Source organism: Procambarus clarkii, chromosome 48 (genome assembly GCF_040958095.1).
Source record: "Procambarus clarkii isolate CNS0578487 chromosome 48, FALCON_Pclarkii_2.0, whole genome shotgun sequence".
Taxonomy (NCBI): Eukaryota; Metazoa; Arthropoda; class Malacostraca; order Decapoda; family Cambaridae; genus Procambarus; species Procambarus clarkii.
The window spans coordinates 24905441-24929278 of record NC_091197.1 but is presented as its reverse complement, the minus strand read 5'-3'; the positions used below and the strand labels follow the sequence as shown (position 1 = coordinate 24929278).

At 42.3% G+C, this 23838-nt stretch overlaps 1 protein-coding gene across 1 annotated transcript in view; it reads left to right on the top strand.

Moving 5' to 3' along the window:
- The first annotated feature begins 4208 nt into the window (after positions 1-4208).
- LOC138350928 (uncharacterized) overlaps positions 4209-23838 on the top strand; it is a 43662-nt gene continuing 24032 nt past the window's right edge. Inside the window, exon 1 of the mRNA XM_069302385.1 lies at positions 4209-4984. Coding sequence (XP_069158486.1) covers positions 4838-4984 — 147 coding nt within the window. The 5' untranslated portion in view covers positions 4209-4837. The remainder of the gene's footprint in view (positions 4985-23838) is intronic.

The following is a 23838-nucleotide window of genomic DNA, read 5'->3' as shown; positions in this document are numbered from 1 at the left end:
CAAAAAGAACATAATGCCTATAAATGTCATAATTACTTAGGTCGCAGTGCGAGAATCAAACGTCTCAAAGAATTGCACCGATTCACCAGATGCATAGGATCACATGAACCCAACAACTGTATTGTTGTCCTGCATATGTGCCACAAGTGCCATAAAGGCCAACATCATTCTACACTCTGTGGAGAAACACGACCGAGGTCATAAAACCCTCAAGTGGAATCAAGCACCTCCACAAGTGTACAATATTGCAAAGTACATCAAGTAGTAAATGTACTTGCTACTAAGACAGATAATATTACCACGTTACCTACAGCTTAGCTTAGGTTAACTAATAAGAAATCCAGGATCACCACTCATGGTCTTTTCGACCAAGGTTATCAGAAAACATTTATTACATTTAACATTTATATAACTGGCTCATCAGTTGAAAGTTAAAACCTTGTGTCAAGTGAAATTAAACATTTCACGATTTTTTACTAATACCGGGCCTCGCGATTACAAGGTTGTGAGAGTTTTGGTACACCTAGAAGGCAATGCTAGCCAAGTACAGGCTATAGTTGTTGACAAAATCCCATCTGACCTATTTGTTTCTGGTCTAGGAATACTCTCAAACTTATAAAACGTAATGGAATGAAGTTGGCTGATTACAAAATAAATTCTGACTGCCTCACCGATGTAGGTATATTTGTAGCGGCGGATTATTATTACAGATTTACTAATAGATGCACCAAATTAATTTGTTGCTTTCAGCTGGAGGCAAATTACTTACTGGACCGGTGTTACCACAGAAAATTTGTATACCCAGGAATGATCAACAAATCAACTCAATAATGGTTGTGTGACTAGGCTTGGAACAGTCACCACTCCAATTCAGAGACAAGTCTGAGGATACCTCTGATCCCACTGTATATAAATTATGGGATCTAGATACTTTAGGTCTTGTCCCTGAACAACCAAGTCCAGATGATGCTTGGACTTATCAACAATATCTTAACTCAGTTATTTATCTAGATAATCAATACTGGGTTAAATGGAAGCTAAATCACCCACAGCTACTAGTAAATCACCTCATGGCATACACACACAGCTACGGGCTCACCATAGCCCGTGCTGCTTAGTACTTGTTATTCCGGGTAGCGAATCTTAAACAACAAACAACAACAACCTCATGGCATTAAATCAATTAAAATCACAGGAAGCTGGATTAAATAATCAGCCTGATAAATGGCAATTGTATCATGATTTGATACAACAACAACTCACCAACAAATTTATTGAAGTTGTTGACCAGGATAATACTAAACAAGGACATTATTTGCCTCATCACGCCATCTTGAAAGTTTCGGCTAATACACCTATTAGAATTGTATTTAACTGTAGTGCCAAAGTGAAGGCGAATAGTGTATCACTCAACGATATTCTACAAACTGGCCCGAGTCCAACCCAACGACTCAATGACGAACTACTTCTTGTTTCGATTAGGAACTTACACCTATACGGCCAACATTAGTAAGGCTTTCTTAAGAGTAATATTTATTTACAAGGTTACCTCCAAGATGAAGCCTCGAATTTGAACTTGACCTGTGATGGCTATGATCTCGCAGTTTAACTGCTTAAAAGCAATTATCACAACAACAAGAGATCTATCACCACTTTAGTTCAAAAACTGCTAGATTTGCCAGCAACAGATAGTTCTACTGACTCTCTGCAAACTTTTTGGTTGGAGCTTGAATCTCTACTCAAGGCCTTAAGCCTCAAGGTCAACTTCAAGGCAGCTGAATGGTTAACACCAACAAATTTATTGAAGTTGTTGACCAGGATAATACCAAACAAGGACATTATTTTATTTATTTACCTCGTGATGCCTTAGTACTCTAAAATTCCCTCGTAATGCCTTAGAACTAAAACAAAAATTTGCATGCAATTTGCTATGCCTCAGGCAAAGCATATGGCGCTGTAGCCTATTTAGTAAACAAAAAGCAATCAATTTTACTTCTTCTAAAGCTAGAGTGGCCCCAATCAAGAAATGGTCACTGCCCCAAATGGAATGACTAACTTTGTTAGTAGGCGTTCGACTGGCTCATTACCTGACCAAGACACTAAGTAATATTCACTTTGGTGAGATTTTTTTTTAAACAAAGAAAAACAGCGTACATTCAACCATATAAAACAGTAAAGCACAGAATAACAAGGAACACGGAAATGACAACAACACAGATAACAAGTAACACAGAGCAACGTAACACAAAAAGTAAAACAAAGAACAATAAAAAATACATAGGAAAGTATATTAAATACACAAAATACAGCAAGGCAAAACAGCACCATCCAACACCAATACCAACACCAACAATAATCAATGAGATCCATAAGCCACTGGTTCTCTCATTTAGAATAGAATTCTGGTCCTTCGAACATATTAGTATTATATATGAATTTTATTATCATTAATCTGGAGCCAGATTTTCCCACAACCACCACTACTACCTCCCCATCACCCACCAACACCACTAATACCTCCCTCCTCACCCATCACCACCACTACTACCTCCCCCTCACCCTCCACCACTACTGCCTCCCCCTCACCCATCCCTACCATTATTACTAACTCCTCTACCACCACTAGTAAGATTGGAGGGACGGAGGGAATAATCAGGGGAAAGCACCGAACCCATTAGATTATATAGCATTTGGAAAAAATCAGGATAAGGATTTGGGATGGGACGGGGCAATGGAATGGTGCCCAGCCGCTAGATGGTCCGGGATTGAACGCCGACCTGCAGGAGGCGAGACTGTCGCACTACCATCCAGCCCAAGTGATTGGACTAATAAGATTGGAGAAAATCAAAATTGTGTCATCAGCAAATAAAATTGACTTAACCCTTAAACTGCGCATGGCGTATATATACGCCATAGGGTGCCAGGCCTGATTCAAATGGCCCGCGGCTACACGGGGTTCACAGTAGCTTCCTCAGGGCTCTTGTAAACAGATGCCATTTTAAAAAAAAATCGTGGGCAATATTCTCAGGTGTGAGAGGCACAGTACTGTTGGAGCAACCAAGGCCGGCGTACGCAGCATGAGCGAACAGCATTGATGTTCAGCTTGTGACCACAGCATCGCCGAAAAATGTCAAAATAAATATATAATTGTTATTATTTAGCGATGACAATATTACAGATGACCAATGACTGTGATATAAATAACCAGGGTTGTGATAATAGCAGGATTGTTGTAATAATTAGCGCTGTGTGAGGAGTGATGCTGAGAGACGGAGGGAGACAGCATCGTTTACTGTGTGGCCACCTGTTATTGTTTGCGTTCACCATACCAGGTCAGTGGTTCTCTATGGTGAACACAAATGTAGATACTTATATATAATGTGTGTATTAGTGTAATAACAGCAAAAGGATTATGCTGGGAGGAGCCATATGGGTGACGGAGGTGACGTCGTCTGCACGATTTCTCTAGCTGTTTAGAGGGTGGCCACTATGCTCTTTGGGCGCTCTACAAGCTTAGGTGTACAGTTACGGTGCATAAAACATGTAGATATTTATATATAATATGTGTATATAGGGTAATAACACTGCAAAAGGTATTGTTGGGGGAGAAAGTTTAGTGCGTGTGACCCTGAAAGAGTGAGGGAGCCGCCAGCCGCCATCTGTGTATAGCGACGACTCTTAGTGCCTGAACTAACTATATCAGCTTAGCTGTACAGTTGTGGTGAACAAAATATACACATACTTATATATAACGTCTGTATATAGTGTAATAACACCACAACTGGTATTGTTGGGGGAGAAAGTTTAGTGCGTGTGTTGAGGGAGTGGCAGCGAGTGGCTGGCTGGTGTGTGGCGGTAACTCCTCGTTGCTTTTCGACTCTCAATACCAACTTAGTGGTTCGTTATGGTGACCAAAACATGCCAGATACTTATATATAACCTGTGTATAGAGTGTAATAGCAGCAAAACTATTTGTTTATTGTTTTATAAACATAATAATTGAATCACTAATATGCACATCATACTTTTGAGTATAGCGATTATTAACCACTTTTATTATATAAATATATTACAATACACACTATTGAATAATATTACTGCAAAAAAACTAAGAAAAAATCAATCGGAGACATTGAAACAATTAGGTAATAATATCTTTGTGGCAACTCCCATCTGTCAACGCGGGTGACGCTGACCAGGTCTGACGACCGCTCTGTCAACGCCCACTTTTTGCCAGACTTCCTCGGTCAATTGCGCCCAAAATATGTCACCTACGATTTTTTTTTATTTTTTCCGTGCTCAGGGGACACAAATTAACATGTTTAGAAGACGAAAAAAAATTTTTGAATTTTTTTTTTCTTGCGCACAGGGGTGTAAATGTCCATATGACCCCTGAGCAGTGTAAGGGTTAATTGAGGTGTTGAGAGGCATTTCGAAAGTGATTGATATAAATGATGTGTCATAATCTCTTAATTTCTAATAAATTGAAGTAAAAATTTCCAGCAACTTTTATTCAACAATGAAGCAACATTTACAATTTTTGATTCCAGATTATACATAAATCTGCCTAACATGAAGTCAAATAGTAAATAACAAAATAAAATTAATAATCATTACATTAATAACAGCTATCAAAATCTTTTACAATATAAAGTTTCAATTGTTCTGGATCAATGCATGTACTGCATTCATACATTTTGAATGTATGTACTGCATTCATACATTTTGAATGTATGTACTGCATACAATATACAGTGGATGCATGTAATGAACGCAGTACATAGTGAATGATATAGTCATTACATGGAGGTTCCCTACAGCTGGGGCGTTGCACTGGATGGTTGCGACTCAAGATGTGTACCAGAGCCAGGGACCCGAGGCAGCCGTCTTCTTGTACAGGAAACACATCAGTAGCTTCAAGGACCAGCTCACCCGCCTCGCCGTCAACACCACTATCGCCTTCAAACTCGTTGACGACTTACAGGTAATGAGTCTTTGAATTTATTGCTGTCGCTAGATTACTTAAGATAATTTTAATAGTAATGTTTGGTACCAGGACGAAGGACCATTGCTGTTCCTGATTTGTTTCAATGACCTTCCGGTGGAGATAGGATCGTGCATATCAATGTTTGCAAATAGCGAAAGGCGTTAGGACCGAAGAGGACTGAGTAATGCTACTGGAGGTCCTTGATATGTTGCAGAAATGAATGAACAAATGGCAACTAGAATGAAATTCCCTAAAATTTCAGAATTTTACAATTTCAGGGGGTAGAGAGCTGAGGTGCAGGGTGAGAACATAGTGTGGAGCTCTTCTGAATGTGGGTGGTGTCTGAGAGCTCGAATGGGTGACGAGAGATTGGAAGCTTGATGAGGCCGAAATCTGCCTGTCTGCTCTGTAGTGCGGTTGAAGCGCCTTGTGAGGGTAGGAACTGGACTCGTCCAGTGTTACATTGTTGCTGGGGAATGTCAGTATGCGTTGAAGATCTGCTGTATCTTTCAAGTGTTTGTACTTAACCACTAAACGAGTTAAACGGACTGTTGATGGTCTGGTGTCGAAGGCTTGTACTGCAAGCTTTCTCCTCACCATGCCATACCGACCAACATCTTTGTAGCTTACCTGTCAGCTGGCACGATTGATCCTATTCCCTTGGAAACAGGTATTAATTGTAACTAGTGGACCTAAGACTAGTGTAGAACTTCTTGGAATGTGAAACTCTTAGAGATTGGGTATGTAGAATTAACAGACACATCTAATTATCTGTCATAACCTAATGAGAGTTTGGAGCAAACATATTATATCTTGATATACTTGCTATACAACTAATGAAAGTAGAAGAGAGAGAACCACAAGAGGCAACATGTCCGCAACATACAAGATACTGAGGTGAAAAGACAAAATGAACGGAGACAGATTTTTCCAGATGAGTATCAGTAGAACGAGTGGCCACAGGTGAAGGTGGTAGGACATATGAGAGAGAAATATAAGAAAGTACTTGAAAGCAGAATGGTAAAAATACAATAATTTTGGACCAGAGGTGGAGGAAGCAACAATCAATCATAGATTTTAGAGCAGTTACGACAGAATACTGCAACCTCTAGACATACAAATGTACCAGATACAATAGTTATAGGCTGAGCTATAGAGCTAGAATCTCGCTCTCCAGAGACACTATTCGGTAAGACATAAGTCATGTCTCCAAATCCATCCCCCTCACCTCAGTCACCCCACGTCACCCTTAATCCATTACCTACACCGTCCACTCAACAATCCATCCCCCATCCCAGCCACCAGTCCTGCATCTAGGACTTTATATGCCCCTCATCAATTCACACCCAGCCCCTCAGCCACTCCATGTCACTGTCAATCCATTCATTGCTGTACTGTACTTTCATCGGTCAAGAGCTATGGCGCGTCCCCATTTAAGCTCTTGTGAGCGCCGGGTGCTTAATGATCATCTTGACGATTCGGGTGCCATTCACGAGACCCTTCGCTCCTAAATGGTACCCGATGATAGTTCAGACGAATACCTTCCACTGTGCCATATCGCTCCTGAACACATAAGATGAGAGCATTCGCTATTTTAAAAGACGCGTCCATCACTGATTGGGTTGAAAAAGTCTGACTCATGTAAATTCACACAGTGTCATGGCCATTCTGCAGTTGCAGGATCTTTCCCTCGTAATACACCATAAACTCTCGATAGATCGTGACAGACGCAAACTTCACCAAATCATGCGTTTCTCTAAGCACTTGAAAATTAGCCTAGTTCTCACTGTTAAATCTCAAAATTTCGAGAGCAATCCATCTTCCACGAGAATCTAAAACCAGCCGATGTAGACCATCTCAGCAGGGGCGAGGACGACGCTATGCTGACAGCAGCACTGCACCTGTTGCAGGTACAAACATCAGGCAGGGTAAAGCAACACTGCACCTGTTGCGGGGACAAACACCAGACAGGGTGAAGCAGCACTGCACCTGCTGCAGGGATAAACATCAGGCAGGGTAAAGCAGCACTGCACCTGCTGCAGGGACAAACACCAGGCAGGGTGAAGCAGCAGTTCATCATTTGTTAACATCAGGCCAACACAGGACCAGAATCCTACCGTCTCCTACCGTGTCGTGTTGACTTCTTGATGTGAACATCTCTTTCAACATCTTCAACTATCTCTTTCTAGGCGTTTAACGATGCATAAGCAACAGAGCTCCAATTAAGGAACATATAATCTCTTCCCACAACCAAACCATCGCCAGAGAAATCCTAGTAAACAACACAGAAATCATCGATAGATACAGCGATAGCAGGCGGCTTGACGTCTGCTAGGCACTACACATCAAGAAGTCAACACCAGCAATCAACAGCCAATTAATGCACAACTATATTCTACCCACCTCAAGACTCCGTTCCAATATTAGAAGCATCAAGAAATATGGACCAATAGGCTTTCTACAATCACTTCCATTCAATACCCATTGTTTCGTGTTCTGTCTTGTGTTTAGGAATTTAATACCCTATTAATACCACCTCACCCCATCCACCTCACTCAAATGTAGATATAAACAAATCGAAGATGTGTAAGTTCTATTCAGTTGTGTATGTGTAAACTAAAGTCTTTGAAAATGTAATAAGTTTTACGAAACGCGCTCAAGTGTCGCGTCAGACTAGAAATAAAAATGAATATTTGGAGAATTGATTTTTGAATTACCACCAACAGTGAAAAGAAACGTACGAAAGATCGAGAAAATTCGTGTTAGAATTATTAATCTTACTTTTTCGGTCATATTTAATAATATATGTCTACAGGAAAGACTGCTACCAAAATATACTAATATTAAAATGCACGACTCAGCAGCAAGGAATCAAGCTTTCACGATAAAATATCGTCAGGATCTGATTCGTGATCAGATATACAAGGCAGAAAATGAAATCAAAGACAACAAAACGCAACTACTTCATGCTACAAACGAATGGAGAAATAGCCACATTGACGAAAGTCTCCGTACCCGCATTGAACAACACCTCGACATCCTCACAGACCGACATCACCTCAGCACTGAAACAAGGATTATCAAGAAACTAACAACGTTATATGGAGGACCTATGGCAATTCCACGACCAAGAGATGGCTTCCTGAACCTGGCAGGAATTAACCTCACTGAGGACCAAGTCACTCTCCTAAATCTGGGTATAAACTGTCACGTTATGTCCAGACCGAGTGAGATGGCCCGGAAAGTGGAGTTAGAAATTCTGTTGGACGACATATTCGACCTCGAGACACAAAAGAAGGTCACTACCAAAGATACCTTACAAGCAGAACTTATTGCAGAAGGAGGAAAGAATCGAGGCAACTACAGAAGCACCATACTGTCCCCCGAGCTCAAAGCAGCAGCTAAAAGCCTTCGTGAGAACAAGGAGATAGTTGTCAGGAGAGGTGACAAATCGCCAATATACGTCATTCTTAAAAAAGACAAATATCTGGCGAAAATGAACCTTATACTCTCTGACCAAACTAAATTCCAAAGGTAACGAAGGACACTACAGCCGAATTGAAAGCAAAGGTCAACAAACTGATCGAAACTGTGAACGCCAAGAAATCCGGACTTCACTTGCCAAAGATTATTGGGGAATATAAACATGGATATGCGTATGGAAATGTCAAGACACACAAGCCTGGAAACCCACTTCGGCCAATCATTAGCCAGATACCCACACCCACGTGTAGACTGGCGAAGCGACTCGACGGCCTGCTGACTCCTTATGTCCCTTGCGCCTTCAGCCTGAAGTCTCCAAAGGAATTTGTTGACTTACTGCGGGGCACACGGGCCACAGGGATAAGAGCCTCGTTGGACGTCGAATCACTGTTTACCAACGTACCTGTGGACGAGACAATTGGGATGATAGCCGACATAGTGTATCGTGATCCGGCCTTTACTCCTCTTGACATACCAGAAAATATTCTAAGGAAACTACTCCAAGCTTGTACTAAAGAGGCACCCTTCTTGAGCCCGGATGGGCACATGTATAAGCAAGTAGATGGGGTCGCCATGGGTTCTCCCCTAGGTGTCCTGTTTGCAAACTTCTACATGGGTACCATCGAGCAAAAAGTCTTAGTCGACATGAACTTGAAACCGGCCATATACTGCAAGTATGTTGACAACATTTTTACACAGGTACCTGATGTCAGACATCTGCAGGAGCTGAAGGAGGCATTTGAGCAGAGTTCCGTGCTGCGTTTCACTTACGAGATGGAAAAGGATGGGAAGCTGCCCTTTCTAAATGTAACAGTGATGGAAAAGAGCGGAGGTTTCCACACTGCAGTCTACACTAAGGAAACGAACATAGGAATGTGCCTAAATGCTAACAGCGACTGCCCAGACAGGTACAAGAGGAGTGTTGTTAACGCCTATGTCGACCGTGCTCTCAGCCACCGCTCAGAATGGAAGCAAGTCGACGAAGAACTCTGTAGGGTAAGGCAGGTCCTAGTCAACAACGGCTTCTCCAATGGTTTCGTCGAAGACATCATAAGAAGGAAAGTGAAACGCCATGCAACCTCTGAAGAGACAGCTAACACAACACCTATACCCCCTATTAGACTATTTTACAGGAACTTCTTTTCCACAGCTCATAAAACGGAGGAAAGGGTCCTGAAAGATATTGTTAATAGAAACGTTATCCCTACAGACAAAAATCAGAGGATACAACTGACGATTTACTATAAAACCAGAAAAACGGCCAGCCTACTCATGAGAAACTCTCCAGACACAAAGCAGAACGCTTTAAAAGAGACCAACGTCGTCTATGCCTTCAAATGCCCTCTTGGGGACTGTAAGCTCCAAAAAATCTAGTATATAGGCAAGACAACAACATCTCTTTCTAGGCGTTTAACGATGCATAAGCAACAGAGCTCCATTAAGGAACATATAATCTCTTCCCACAACCAAACCATCGCCAGAGAAATCCTAGTAAACAACACAGAAATCATCGATAGATACAGCGATAGCAGGCGGCTTGACGTCTGCTAGGCACTACACATCAAGAAGTCAACACCAGCAATCAACAGCCAATTAATGCACAACTATATTCTACCCACCTCAAGACTCCGTTCCAATATTGAAGCATCAAGAAATATGGACCAATAGGCTTTCTACAATCACTTCCATTCAATACCCATTGTTTCGTGTTCTGTCTTGTGTTTAGGAATTTAATACCCTATTAATACCACCTCACCCCATCCACCTCACTCAAATGTAGATATAAACAAATCGAAGATGTGTAAGTTCTATTCAGTTGTGTATGTGTAAACTAAAGTCTTTGAAAATGTAATAAGTTTTACGAAACGCGCTCAAGTGTCGTGTCAGACTAGAAATAAAAATGAATTTTGGAGAATTGATTTTTGAATTACCACCAACAGTGAAAAGAAACGTACGAAAGATCGAGAAAATTCGTGTTAGAATTTTTAATCTTACTTTTTCGGTCATATTTAATAATATATGTCTACAGGAAAGACTGCTACCAAAATATACTAATATTAAAATGCACGACTCAGCAGCAAGGAATCAAGCTTTCACGATAAAATATCGCCAGGATCTGATTCGTGATCAGATATACAAGGCAGAAAATGAAATCAAAGACAACAAAACGCAACTACTTCATGCTACAAACGAATGGAGAAATAGCAACATTGACGAAAGTCTCCGTACCCGCATTGAACAACACCTCGACATCCTCACAGACCGACATCACCTCAGCACTGAAACAAGGATTATCAAGAAACTAACAACGTTATATGGAGGACCTATGGCAATTCCACGACCAAGAGATGGCTTCCTGAACCTGGCAGGAATTAACCTCACTGAGGACCAAGTCACTCTCCTAAATCTGGGTATAAACTGTCACGTTATGTCCAGACCGAGTGAGATGGCCCGGAAAGTGGAGTTAGAAATTCTGTTGGACGACATATTCGACCTCGAGACACAAAAGAAGGTCACTACCAAAGATACCTTACAAGCAGAACTTATTGCGGAAGGAGGAAAGAATCGAGGCAACTACAGAAGCACCATACTGTCCCCCGAGCTCAAAGCAGCAGCTAAAAGCCTTCGTGAGAACAAGGAGATAGTTGTCAGGAGAGGTGACAAGTCGCCAATATACGTCATTCTTAAAAAAGACAAATATCTGGCGAAAATGAACCTTATACTCTCTGACCAAACTAAATTCCAAAGGGTAACGAAGGACACTACAGCCGAATTGAAAGCAAAGTTCAACAAACTGATCGAAACTGTGAACGCCAAGAAATCCGGACTTCACTTGCCAAAGATTATTGGGGAATATAAACATGGATATGCGTATGGAAATGTCAAGACACACAAGCCTGGAAACCCACTTCGGCCAATCATTAGCCAGATACCCACACCCACGTGTAGACTGGCGAAGCGACTCGACGGCCTGCTGACTCCTTATGTCCCTTGCGCCTTCAGCCTGAAGTCTCCAAAGGAATTTGTTGACTTACTGCGGGGCACACGGGCCACAGGGATAAGAGCCTCGTTGGACGTCGAATCACTGTTTACCAACGTACCTGTGGATGAGACAATCGGGATGATAGCCGACATAGTGTATCGTGATCCGGCCTTTACTCCTCTTGACATACCAGAAAATATTCTAAGGAAACTACTCCAAGCTTGTACTAAAGAGGCACCCTTCTTGAGCCCGGATGGGCACATGTATAAGCAAGTAGATGGGGTCGCCATGGGTTCTCCCCTAGGTGTCCTGTTTGCAAACTTCTACATGGGTACCATCGAGCAAAAAGTCTTAGTCGACATGAACTTGAAACCGGCCATATACTGCAAGTATGTTGACAACATTTTTACACAGGTACCTGATGTCAGACATCTGCAGGAGCTGAAGGAGGCATTTGAGCAGAGTTCCATGCTGCGTTTCACTTACGAGATGGAAAAGGATGGGAAGCTGCCCTTTCTAAATGTAACAGTGATGGAAAAGAGCGGAGGTTTCCACACTGCAGTCTACACTAAGGAAACGAACATAGGAATGTGCCTAAATGCTAACAGCGACTGCCCAGACAGGTACAAGAGGAGTGTTGTTAACGCCTATGTCGACCGTGCTCTCAGCCACCGCTCAGAATGGAAGCAAGTCGACGAAGAACTCTGTAGGGTAAGGCAGGTCCTAGTCAACAACGGCTTCTCCAATGGTTTCGTCGAAGACATCATAAGAAGGAAAGTGAAACGCCATGCAACCTCTGAAGAGACAACTAACACAACACCTATACCCCCTATTAGACTATTTTACAGGAACTTCTTTTCCACAGCTCATAAAACGGAGGAAAGGGTCCTGAAAGATATTGTTAATAGAAACGTTATCCCTACAGACAAAAATCAGAGGATACAACTGACGATTTACTATAAAACCAGAAAAACGGCCAGCCTACTCATGAGAAACTCTCCAGACACAAAGCAGAACGCTTTAAAAGAGACCAACGTCGTCTATGCCTTCAAATGCCCTCTTGGGGACTGTAAGCTCCAAAAAATCTAGTATATAGGCAAGACAACAACATCTCTTTCTAGGCTTTTAACGATGCATAAGCAACAGAGCTCCATTAAGGAACATATAATCTCTTCCCACAACCAAACCATCGCCAGAGAAATCCTAGTAAACAACACAGAAATCATCGATAGATACAGCAATAGCAGGCGGCTTGACGTCTGCTAGGCACTACACATCAAGAAGTCAACACCAGCAATCAACAGCCAATTAATGCACAACTATATTCTACCCACCTCAAGACTCCGTTCCAATATAGAAGCATCAAGAAATATGGACCAATAGGCTTTCTACAATCACTTCCATTCAATACCCATTGTTTCGTGTTCTGTCTTGTGTTTAGGAATTTAATACCCTATTAATACCACCTCACCCCATCCACCTCACTCAAATGTAGATATAAACAAATCGAAGATGTGTAAGTTCTATTCAGTTGTGTATGTGTAAACTAAAGTCTTTGAAAATGTAATAAGTTTTACAAAACGCGCTCAAGTGTCGCGTCAGACTAGAAATAAAAATGAATTTTGGAGAATTGATTTTTGAATTACCACCAACAGTGAAAAGAAACGTACGAAAGATCGAGAAAATTCGTGTTAGAATTTTTAATCTTACTTTTTCGGTCATATTTAATAATATATGTCTACAGGAAAGACTGCTACCAAAATATACTAATATTAAAATGCACGACTCAGCAGCAAGGAATCAAGCTTTCACGATAAAATATCGCCAGGATCTGATTCGTGATCAGATATACAAGGCAGAAAATGAAATCAAAGACAACAAAACGCAACTACTTCATGCTACAAACGAATGGAGAAATAGCAACATTGACGAAAGTCTCCGTACCCGCATTGAACAACACCTCGACATCCTCACAGACCGACATCACCTCAGCACTGAAACAAGGATTATCAAGAAACTAACAACGTTATATGGAGGACCTATGGCAATTCCACGACCAAGAGATGGCTTCCTGAACCTGGCAGGAATTAACCTCACTGAGGACCAAGTCACTCTCCTAAATCTGGGTATAAACTGTCACGTTATGTCCAGACCGAGTGAGATGGCCCAGAAAGTGGAGTTAGAAATTCTGTTGGACGACATATTCGACTTCGAGACACAAAAGAAGGTCACTACCAAAGATACCTTACAAGCAGAACTTATTGCGGAAGGAGGAAAGAATCGAGGCAACTACAGAAGCACCATACTGTCCCCCGAGCTCCAAGCAGCAGCTAAAAGCCTTCGTGAGAACAAGGAGATAGTTGTCAGGAGAGGTGACAAGTCGCCAATATACGTCATTCTTAAAAAAGACAAATATCTGGCGAAAATGAACCTTATACTCTCTGACCAAACTAAATTCCAAAGGGTAACGAAGGACACTACAGCCGAATTGAAAGCAAAGGTCAACAAACTGATCGAAACTGTGAACGCCAAGAAATCCGGACTTCACTTGCCAAAGATTATTGGGGAATATAAACATGGATATGCGTATGGAAATGTCAAGACACACAAGCCTGGAAACCCACTTCGGCCAATCATTAGCCAGATACCCACACCCACGTGTAGACTGGCGAAGCGACTCGACGGCCTGCTGACTCCTTATGTCCCTTGCGCCTTCAGCCTGAAGTCTCCAAAGGAATTTGTTGACTTACTGCGGGGCACACGGGCCACAGGGATAAGAGCCTCGTTGGACGTCGAATCACTGTTTACCAACGTACCTGTGGACGAGACAATCGGGATGATAGCCGACAGAGTGTATCCTGATCCGGCCTTTACTCCTCTTGACATACCAGAAAATATTCTAAGGAAACTACTCCAAGCTTGTACTAAAGAGGCACCCTTCTTGAGCCCGGATGGGCACATGTATAAGCAAGTAGATGGGGTCGCCATGGGTTCTCCCCTAGGTGTCCTGTTTGCAAACTTCTACATGGGTACCATCGAGCAAAAAGTCTTAGTCGACATGAACTTGAAACCGGCCATATACTGCAAGTACGTTGACAACATTTTTACACAGGTACCTGATGTCAGACATCTGCAGGAGCTGAAGGAGGCATTTGAGCAGAGTTCGTGCTGCGTTTCACTTACGAGATGGAAAAGGATGGGAAGCTGCCCTTTCTAAATGTAACAGTGATGGAAAAGAGCGGAGGTTTCCACACTGCAGTCTACACTAAGGAAACGAACATAGGAATGTGCCTAAATGCCAACAGCGACTGCCCAGACAGGTACAAGAGGAGTGTTGTTAACGCCTATGTCGACCGTGCTCTCAGCCACCGCTCAGAATGGAAGCAAGTCGACGAAGAACTCTGTAGGGTAAGGCCGGTCCTAGTCAACAACGGCTTCTCCAATGGTTTCGTCGAAGACATCATAAGAAGGAAAGTGAAACGCCATGCAACCTCTGAAGAGACAACTAACACAACACCTATACCCCCTATTAGACTATTTTACAGGAACTTCTTTTCCACAGCTCATAAAACGGAGGAAAGGGTCCTGAAAGATATTGTTAATAGAAACGTTATCCCTACAGACAAAAATCAGAGGATACAACTGACGATTTACTATAAAACCAGAAAAACGGCCAGCCTACTCATGAGAAACTCTCCAGACACAAAGCAGAACGCTTTAAAAGAGACCAACGTCGTCTATGCCTTCAAATGCCCTCTTGGGGACTGTAAGCTCCAAAAAATCTAGTATATAGGCAAGACAACAACATCTCTTTCTAGGCGTTTAACGATGCATAAGCAACAGAGCTCCATTAAGGAACATATAATCTCTTCCCACAACCAAACCATCGCCAGAGAAATCCTAGTAAACTACACAGAAATCATCGATAGATACAGCGATAGCAGGCGGCTTGACGTCTGCTAGGCACTACACATCAAGAAGTCAACACCAGCAATCAACAGCCAATTAATGCACAACTATATTCTACCCACCTCAAGACTCCGTTCCAATATAGAAGCATCAAGAAATATGGACCAATAGGCTTTCTACAATCACTTCCATTCAATACCCATTGTTTCGTGTTCTGTCTTGTGTTTAGGAATTTAATACCCTATTAATACCACCTCACCCCATCCACCTCACTCAAATGTAGATATAAACAAATCGAAGATGTGTAAGTTCTATTCAGTTGTGTATGTGTAAACTAAAGTCTTTGAAAATGTAATAAGTTTTACGAAACGCGCTCAAGTGTCGCGTCAGACTAGAAATAAAAATGAATTTTGGAGAATTGATTTTTGAATTACCACCAACAGTGAAAAGAAACGTACGAAAGATCGAGAAAATTCGTGTTAGAATTTTTAATCTTACTTTTTCGGTCATATTTAATAATATATGTCTACAGGAAAGACTGCTACCAAAATATACTAATATTAAAATGCACGACTCAGCAGCAAGGAATCAAGCTTTCACGATAAAATATCGCCAGGATCTGATTCGTGATCAGATATACAAGGCAGAAAATGAAATCAAAGACAACAAAACGCAACTACTTCATGCTACAAACGAATGGAGAAATAGCAACATTGACGAAAGTCTCCGTACCCGCATTGAACAACACCTCGACATCCTCACAGACCGACATCACCTCAGCACTGAAACAAGGATTATCAAGAAACTAACAACGTTATATGGAGGACCTATGGCAATTCCACGACCAAGAGATGGCTTCCTGAACCTGGCAGGAATTAACCTCACTGAGGACCAAGTCACTCTCCTAAATCTGGGTATAAACTGTCACGTTATGTCCAGACCGAGTGAGATGGCCCGGAAAGTGGAGTTAGAAATTCTGTTGGACGACATATTCGACCTCGAGACACAAAAGAAGGTCACTACCAAAGATACCTTACAAGCAGAACTTATTGCGGAAGGAGGAAAGAACCGAGGCAACTACAGAAGCACCATACTGTCCCCCGAGCTCAAAGCAGCAGCTAAAAGCCTTCGTGAGAACAAGGAGATAGTTGTCAGGAGAGGTGACAAATCGCCAATATACGTCATTCTTAAAAAAGACAAATATCTGGCGAAAATGAACCTTATACTCTCTGACCAAACTAAATTCCAAAGGGTAACGAAGGACACTACAGCCGAATTGAAAGCAAAGTTCAACAAACTGATCGAAACTGTGAACGCCAAGAAATCCGGACTTCACTTGCCAAAGATTATTGGGGAATATAAACATGGATATGCGTATGGAAATGTCAAGACACACAAGCCTGGAAACCCACTTCGGCCAATCATTAGCCAGATACCCACACCCACGTGTAGACTGGCGAAGCGACTCGACGGCCTGCTGACTCCTTATGTCCCTTGCGCCTTCAGCCTGAAGTCTCCAAAGGAATTTGTTGACTTACTGCGGGGCACACGGGCCACAGGGATAAGAGCCTCATTGGACGTCGAATCACTGTTTACCAACGTACCTGTGGACGAGACAATCGGGATGATAGCCGACATAGTGTATCGTGATCCGGCCTTTACTCCTCTTGACATACCAGAAAATATTCTAAGGAAACTACTCCAAGCTTGTACTAAAGAGGCACCCTTCTTGTGCCCGGATGGGCACATGTATAAGCAAGTAGATGGGGTCGCCATGGGTTCTCCCCTAGGTGTCCTGTTTGCAAACTTCTACATGGGTACTATCGAGCAAAAAGTCTTAGTCGACATGAACTTGAAACCGGCCATATACTGCAAGTACGTTGACAACATTTTTACACAGGTACCTGATGTCAGACATCTGCAGGAGCTGAAGGAGGCATTTGAGCAGAGTTCGTGCTGCGTTTCACTTACGAGATGGAAAAGGATGGGAAGCTGCCCTTTCTAAATGTAACAGTGATGGAAAAGAGCGGAGGTTTCCACACTGCAGTCTACACTAAGGAAACGAACATAGGAATGTGCCTAAATGCCAACAGCGACTGCCCAGACAGGTACAAGAGGAGTGTTGTTAATGCCTATGTCGACCGTGCTCTCAGCCACCGCTCAGAATGGAAGCAAGTCGACGAAGAACTCTGTAGGGTAAGGCAGGTCCTAGTCAACAACGGCTTCTCCAATGGTTTCGTCGAAGACATCATAAGAAGGAAAGTGAAACGCCATGCAACCTCTGAAGAGACAACTAACACAACACCTATACCCCCTATTAGACTATTTTACAGGAACTTCTTTTCCACAGCTCATAAAACGGAAGAAAGGGTCCTGAAAGATATTGTTAATAGAAACGTTATCCCTACAGACAAAAATCAGAGGATACAACTGACGATTTACTATAAAACCAGAAAAACGGCCAGCCTACTCATGAGAAACTCTCCAGACACAAAGCAGAACGCTTTAAAAGAGACCAAAGTCGTCTATGCCTTCAAATGCCCTCTTGGGAACTGTAAGCTCCAAAAAATCCAGTATATAGGCAAGACAACAACATCTCTTTCTAGGCGTTTAACGATGCATAAGCAACAGAGCTCCATTAAGGAACATATAATCTCTTCCCACAACCAAACCATCGCCAGAGAAATCCTAGTAAACAACACAGAAATCATCGATAGATACAGCGATAGCAGGCGGCTTGACGTCTGCTAGGCACTACACATCAAGAAGTCAACACCAGCAATCAACAGCCAATTAATGCACAACTATATTCTACCCACCTCAAGACTCCGTTCCAATATAGAAGCATCAAGAAATATGGACCAATAGGCTTTCTACAATCACTTCCATTCAATACCCATTGTTTCGTGTTCTGTCTTGTGTTTAGGAATTTAATACCCTATTAATACCACCTTACCCCATCCACCTCACTCAAATGTAGATATAAACAAATCGAAGATGTGTAAGTTCTATTCAGTTGTGTATGTGTAAACTAAAGTCTTTGAAAATGTAATAAGTTTTACGAAACGCGCTCAAGTGTCGCGTCAGACTAGAAATAAAAATGAATTTAGGAGAATTGATTTTTGAATTACCACCAACAGTGAAAAGAAACGTATGAAAGATCGAGAAAATTCGTGTTAGAATTTTTAATCTTACTTTTTCGGTCATATTTAATAATATATGTCTACAGGAAAGACTGCTACCAAAATATACTAATATTAAAATGCACGACTCAGCAGCAAGGAATCAAGCTTTCACGATAAAATATCGCCAGGATCTGATTCGTGATCAGATATACAAGGCAGAAAATGAAATCAAAGACAACAAAACGCAACTACTTCATGCTACAAACGAATGGAGAAATAGCAACATTGACGAAAGTCTCCGTACCCGCTTTGAACAACACCTCGACATCGTCACAGACCGACATCACCTCAGCACTGAAACAAGGATTATCAAGAAACTAACAACGTTATATGGAGGACCTATGGCAATTCCACGACCAAGAGATGGCTTCCTGAACCTGGCAGGAATTAACCTCACTGAGGACCAAGTCACTCTCCTAAATCTGGGTATAAACTGTCACGTTATGTTCAGACCGATTGAGATGGCCCGGAAAGTGGAGTTAGAAATTCTGTTGGACGACATATTCGACCTCGAGACACAAAAGAAGGTCACTACCAAAGATACCTTACAAGCAGAACTTATTGCGGAAGGAGGAAAGAATCGAGGCAACTACAGAAGCACCATACTGTCCCCCGAGCTCAAAGCAGCAGCTAAAAGCCTTTGTGAGAACAAGGAGATAGTTGTCAGGAGAGGTGACAAGTCGCCAATATACGTCATTCTTAAAAAAGACAAATATCTGGCGAAAATGAACCTTATACTCTCTGACCAAACTAAATTCCAAAGGGTAACGAAGGACACTACAGCCGAATTGAAAGCAAAGGTCAACAAACTGATCGAAACTGTGAACGCCAAGAAATCCGGACTTCACTTGCCAAAGATTATTGGGGAATATAAACATGGATATGCGTATGGAAATGTCAAGACACACAAGTCTGGAAACCCACTTCGGCCAATCATTAGCCAGATACCCACACCCACGTGTAGACTGGCGAAGCGACTCGACGGCCTGCTGACTCCTTATGTCCCTTGCGCCTTCAGCCTGAAGTCTCCAAAGGAATTTGTTGACTTACTGCGGGGCACACGGGCCACAGGGATAAGAGCCTCATTGGACGTCGAATCACTGTTTACCAACGTACCTGTGGACGAGACAATCGGGATGATAGCCGACATAGTGTATCGTGATCCGGCCTTTACTCCTCTTGACATACCAGAAAATATTCTAAGGAAACTACTCCAAGCTTGTACTAAAGAGGCACCCTTCTTGAGCCCGGATGGGCACATGTATAAGCAAGTAGATGGGGTCGCCATGGGTTCTCCCCTAGGTGTCCTGTTTGCAAACTTCTACATGGGTACTATCGAGCAAAAAGTCTTAGTCGACATGAACTTGAAACCGGCCATATACTGCAAGTATGTTGACAACATTTTTACACAGGTACCTGATGTCAGACATCTGCAGGAGCTGAAGGAGGCATTTGAGCGGAGTTCCGTGCTGCGTTTCACTTACGAGATGGAAAAGGATGGGAAGCTGCCCTTTCTAAATGTAACAGTGATGGAAAAGAGCGGAGGTTTCCACACTGCAGTCTACACTAAGGAAACGAACATAGGAATGTGCCTAAATGCTAACAGCGACTGCCCAGACAGGTACAAGAGGAGTGTTGTTAACGCCTATGTCGACCGTGCTCTCAGCCACCGCTCAGAATGGAAGCAAGTCGACGAAGAACTCTGTAGGGTAAGGCAGGTCCTAGTCAACAACGGCTTCTCCAATGGTTTCGTCGAAGACATCATAAGAAGGAAAGTGAAACGCCATGCAACCTCTGAAGAGACAACTAACGCAACACCTATACCCCCTATTAGACTATTTTACAGGAACTTCTTTTCCACAGCTCATAAAACGGAGGAAAGGGTCCTGAAAGATATTGTTAATAGAAACGTTATCCCTACAGACAAAAATCAGAGGATACAACTGACGATTTACTATAAAACCAGAAAAACGGCCAGCCTACTCATGAGAAACTCTCCAGACACAAAGCAGAACGCTTTAAAAGAGACCAACGTCGTCTATGCCTTCAAATGCCCTCTTGGGGACTGTAAGCTCCAAAAAATCCAGTATATAGGCAAGACAACAACATCTCTTTCTAGGCGTTTAACGATGCATAAGCAACAGAGCTCCATTAAGGAACATATAATCTCTTCCCACAACCAAACCATCGCCAGAGAAATCCTAGTAAACAACACAGAAATCATCGATAGATACAGCAATAGCAGGCGGCTTGACGTCTGCTAGGCACTACACATCAAGAAGTCAACACCAGCAATCAACAGCCAATTAATGCACAACTATATTCTACCCACCTCAAGACTCCGTTCCAATATAGAAGCATCAAGAAATATGGACCAATAGGCTTTCTACAATCACTTCCATTCAATACCCATTGTTTCGTGTTCTGTCTTGTGTTTAGGAATTTAATACCCTATTAATACCACCTCACCCCATCCACCTCACTCAAATGTAGATATAAACAAATCGAAGATGTGTAAGTTCTATTCAGTTGTGTATGTGTAAACTAAAGTCTTTGAAAATGTAATAAGTTTTACGAAACGCGCTCAAGTGTCGCGTCAGACTAGAAATAAAAATGAATTTTGGAGAATTGATTTTTGAATTACCACCAACAGTGAAAAGAAACGTACGAAAGATCGAGAAAATTCGTGTTAGAATTTTTAATCTTACTTTTTCGGTCATATTTAATAATATATGTCTACAGGAAAGACTGCTACCAAAATATACTAATATTAAAATGCACGACTCAGCAGCAAGGAATCAAGCTTTCACGATAAAATATCGCCAGGATCTGATTCGTGATCAGATATACAAGGCAGAAAATGAAATCAAAGACAACAAAACGCAACTACTTCATGCTACAAACGAATGGAGAAATAGCAACATTGACGAAAGTCTCCGTACCCGCATTGAACAACACCTCGACATCCTCACAGACCGACATCACCTCAGCACTGAAACAAGGATTATCAAGAAACTAACAACGTTATATGGAGGACCTATGGCAATTCTACGACCAAGAGATGGCTTCCTGAACCTGGCAGGAATTAACCTCACTGAGGACCAAGTCACTCTCCTAAATCTGGGTATAAACTGTCACGTTATGTCCAGACCGAGTGAGATGGCCCAGAAAGTGGAGTTAGAAATTCTGTTGGACGACATATTCGACCTCGAGACACAAAAGAAGGTCACTACCAAAGATACCTTACAAGCAGAACTTATTGTGGAAGGAGGAAAGAATCGAGGCAACTACAGAAGCACCATACTGTCCCCCGAGCTCAAAGCAGCAGCTAAAAGCCTTCGTGAGAACAAGGAGATAGTTGTCAGGAGAGGTGACAAGTCGCCAATATACGTCATTCTTAAAAAAGACAAATATCTGGCGAAAATGAACCTTATACTCTCTGACCAAACTAAATTCCAAAGGGTAACTGAAGGACACTACAGCCGAATTGAAAGCAAAGGTCAACAAACTGATCGAAACTGTGAACGCCAAGAAATCCGGACTTCACTTGCCAAAGATTATTGGGGAATATAAACATGGATATGCGTATGGAAATGTCAAGACACACAAGCCTGGAAACCCACTTCAGGCCAATCATTAGCCAGATACCCACACCCACGTGTAGACTGGCGAAGCGACTCGACGGCCTGCTGACTCCTTATGTCCCTTGCGCCTTCAGCCTGAAGTCTCCAAAGGAATTTGTTGACTTACTGCGGGGCACACGGGCCACAGGGATAAGAGCCTCGTTGGACGTCGAATCACTGTTTACCAACGTACCTGTGGACGAGACAATCGGGATGATAGCCGACAGAGTGTATCGTGATCCGGCCTTTACTCCTCTTGACATACCAGAAAATATTCTAAGGAAACTACTCCAAGCTTGTACTAAAGAGGCACCCTTCTTGAGCCCGGATGGGCACATGTATAAGCAAGTAGATGGGGTCGCCATGGGTTCTCCCCTAGGTGTCCTGTTTGCAAACTTCTACATGGGTACCATCGAGCAAAAAGTCTTAGTCGACATGAACTTGAAACCGGCCATATACTGCAAGTATGTTGACAACATTTTTACACAGGTACCTGATGTCAGACATCTGCAGGAGCTGAAGGAGGCATTTGAGCAGAGTTCCGTGCTGCGTTTCACTTACGAGATGGAAAAGGATGGGAAGCTGCCCTTTCTAAATGTAACAGTGATGGAAAAGAGCGGAGGTTTCCACACTGCAGTCTACACTAAGGAAACGAACATAGGAATGTGCCTAAATGCCAACAGCGACTGCCCAGACAGGTACAAGAGGAGTGTTGTTAACGCCTATGTCGACCGTGCTCTCAGCCACCGCTCAGAATGGAAGCAAGTCGACGAAGAACTCTGTAGGGTAAGGCAGGTCCTAGTCAACAACGGCTTCTCCAATGGTTTCGTCGAAGACATCATAAGAAGGAAAGTGAAACGCCATGCAACCTCTGAAGAGACAACTAACACAACACCTATACCCCCTATTAGACTATTTTACAGGAACTTCTTTTCCACAGCTCATAAAACGGAGGAAAGGGTCCTGAAAGATATTGTTAATAGAAACGTTATCCCTACAGACAAAAATCAGAGGATACAACTGACGATTTACTATAAAACCAGAAAAACGGCCAGCCTACTCATGAGAAACTCTCCAGACACAAAGCAGAACGCTTTAAAAGAGACCAACGTCGTCTATGCCTTCAAATGCCCTCTTGGGGACTGTAAGCTCCAAAAAATCCAGTATATAGGCAAGACAACAACATCTCTTTCTAGGCGTTTAACGATGCATAAGCAACAGAGCTCCATTAAGGAACATATAATCTCTTCCCACAACCAAACCATCGCCAGAGAAATCCTAGTAAACAACACAGAAATCATCGATAGATACAGCGATAGCAGGCGGCTTGACGTCTGCTAGGCACTACACATCAAGAAGTCAACACCAGCAATCAACAGCCAATTAATGCACAACTATATTCTACCCACCTCAAGACTCCGTTCCAATATTAGAAGCATCAAGAAATATGGACCAATAGGCTTTCTACAATCACTTCCATTCAATACCCATTGTTTCGTGTTCTGTCTTGTGTTTAGGAATTTAATACCCTATTAATACCACCTCACCCCATCCACCTCACTCAAATGTAGATATAAACAAATCGAAGATGTGTAAGTTCTATTCAGTTGTGTATGTGTAAACTAAAGTCTTTAAAAATGTAATAAGTTTTACGAAACGCGCTCAAGT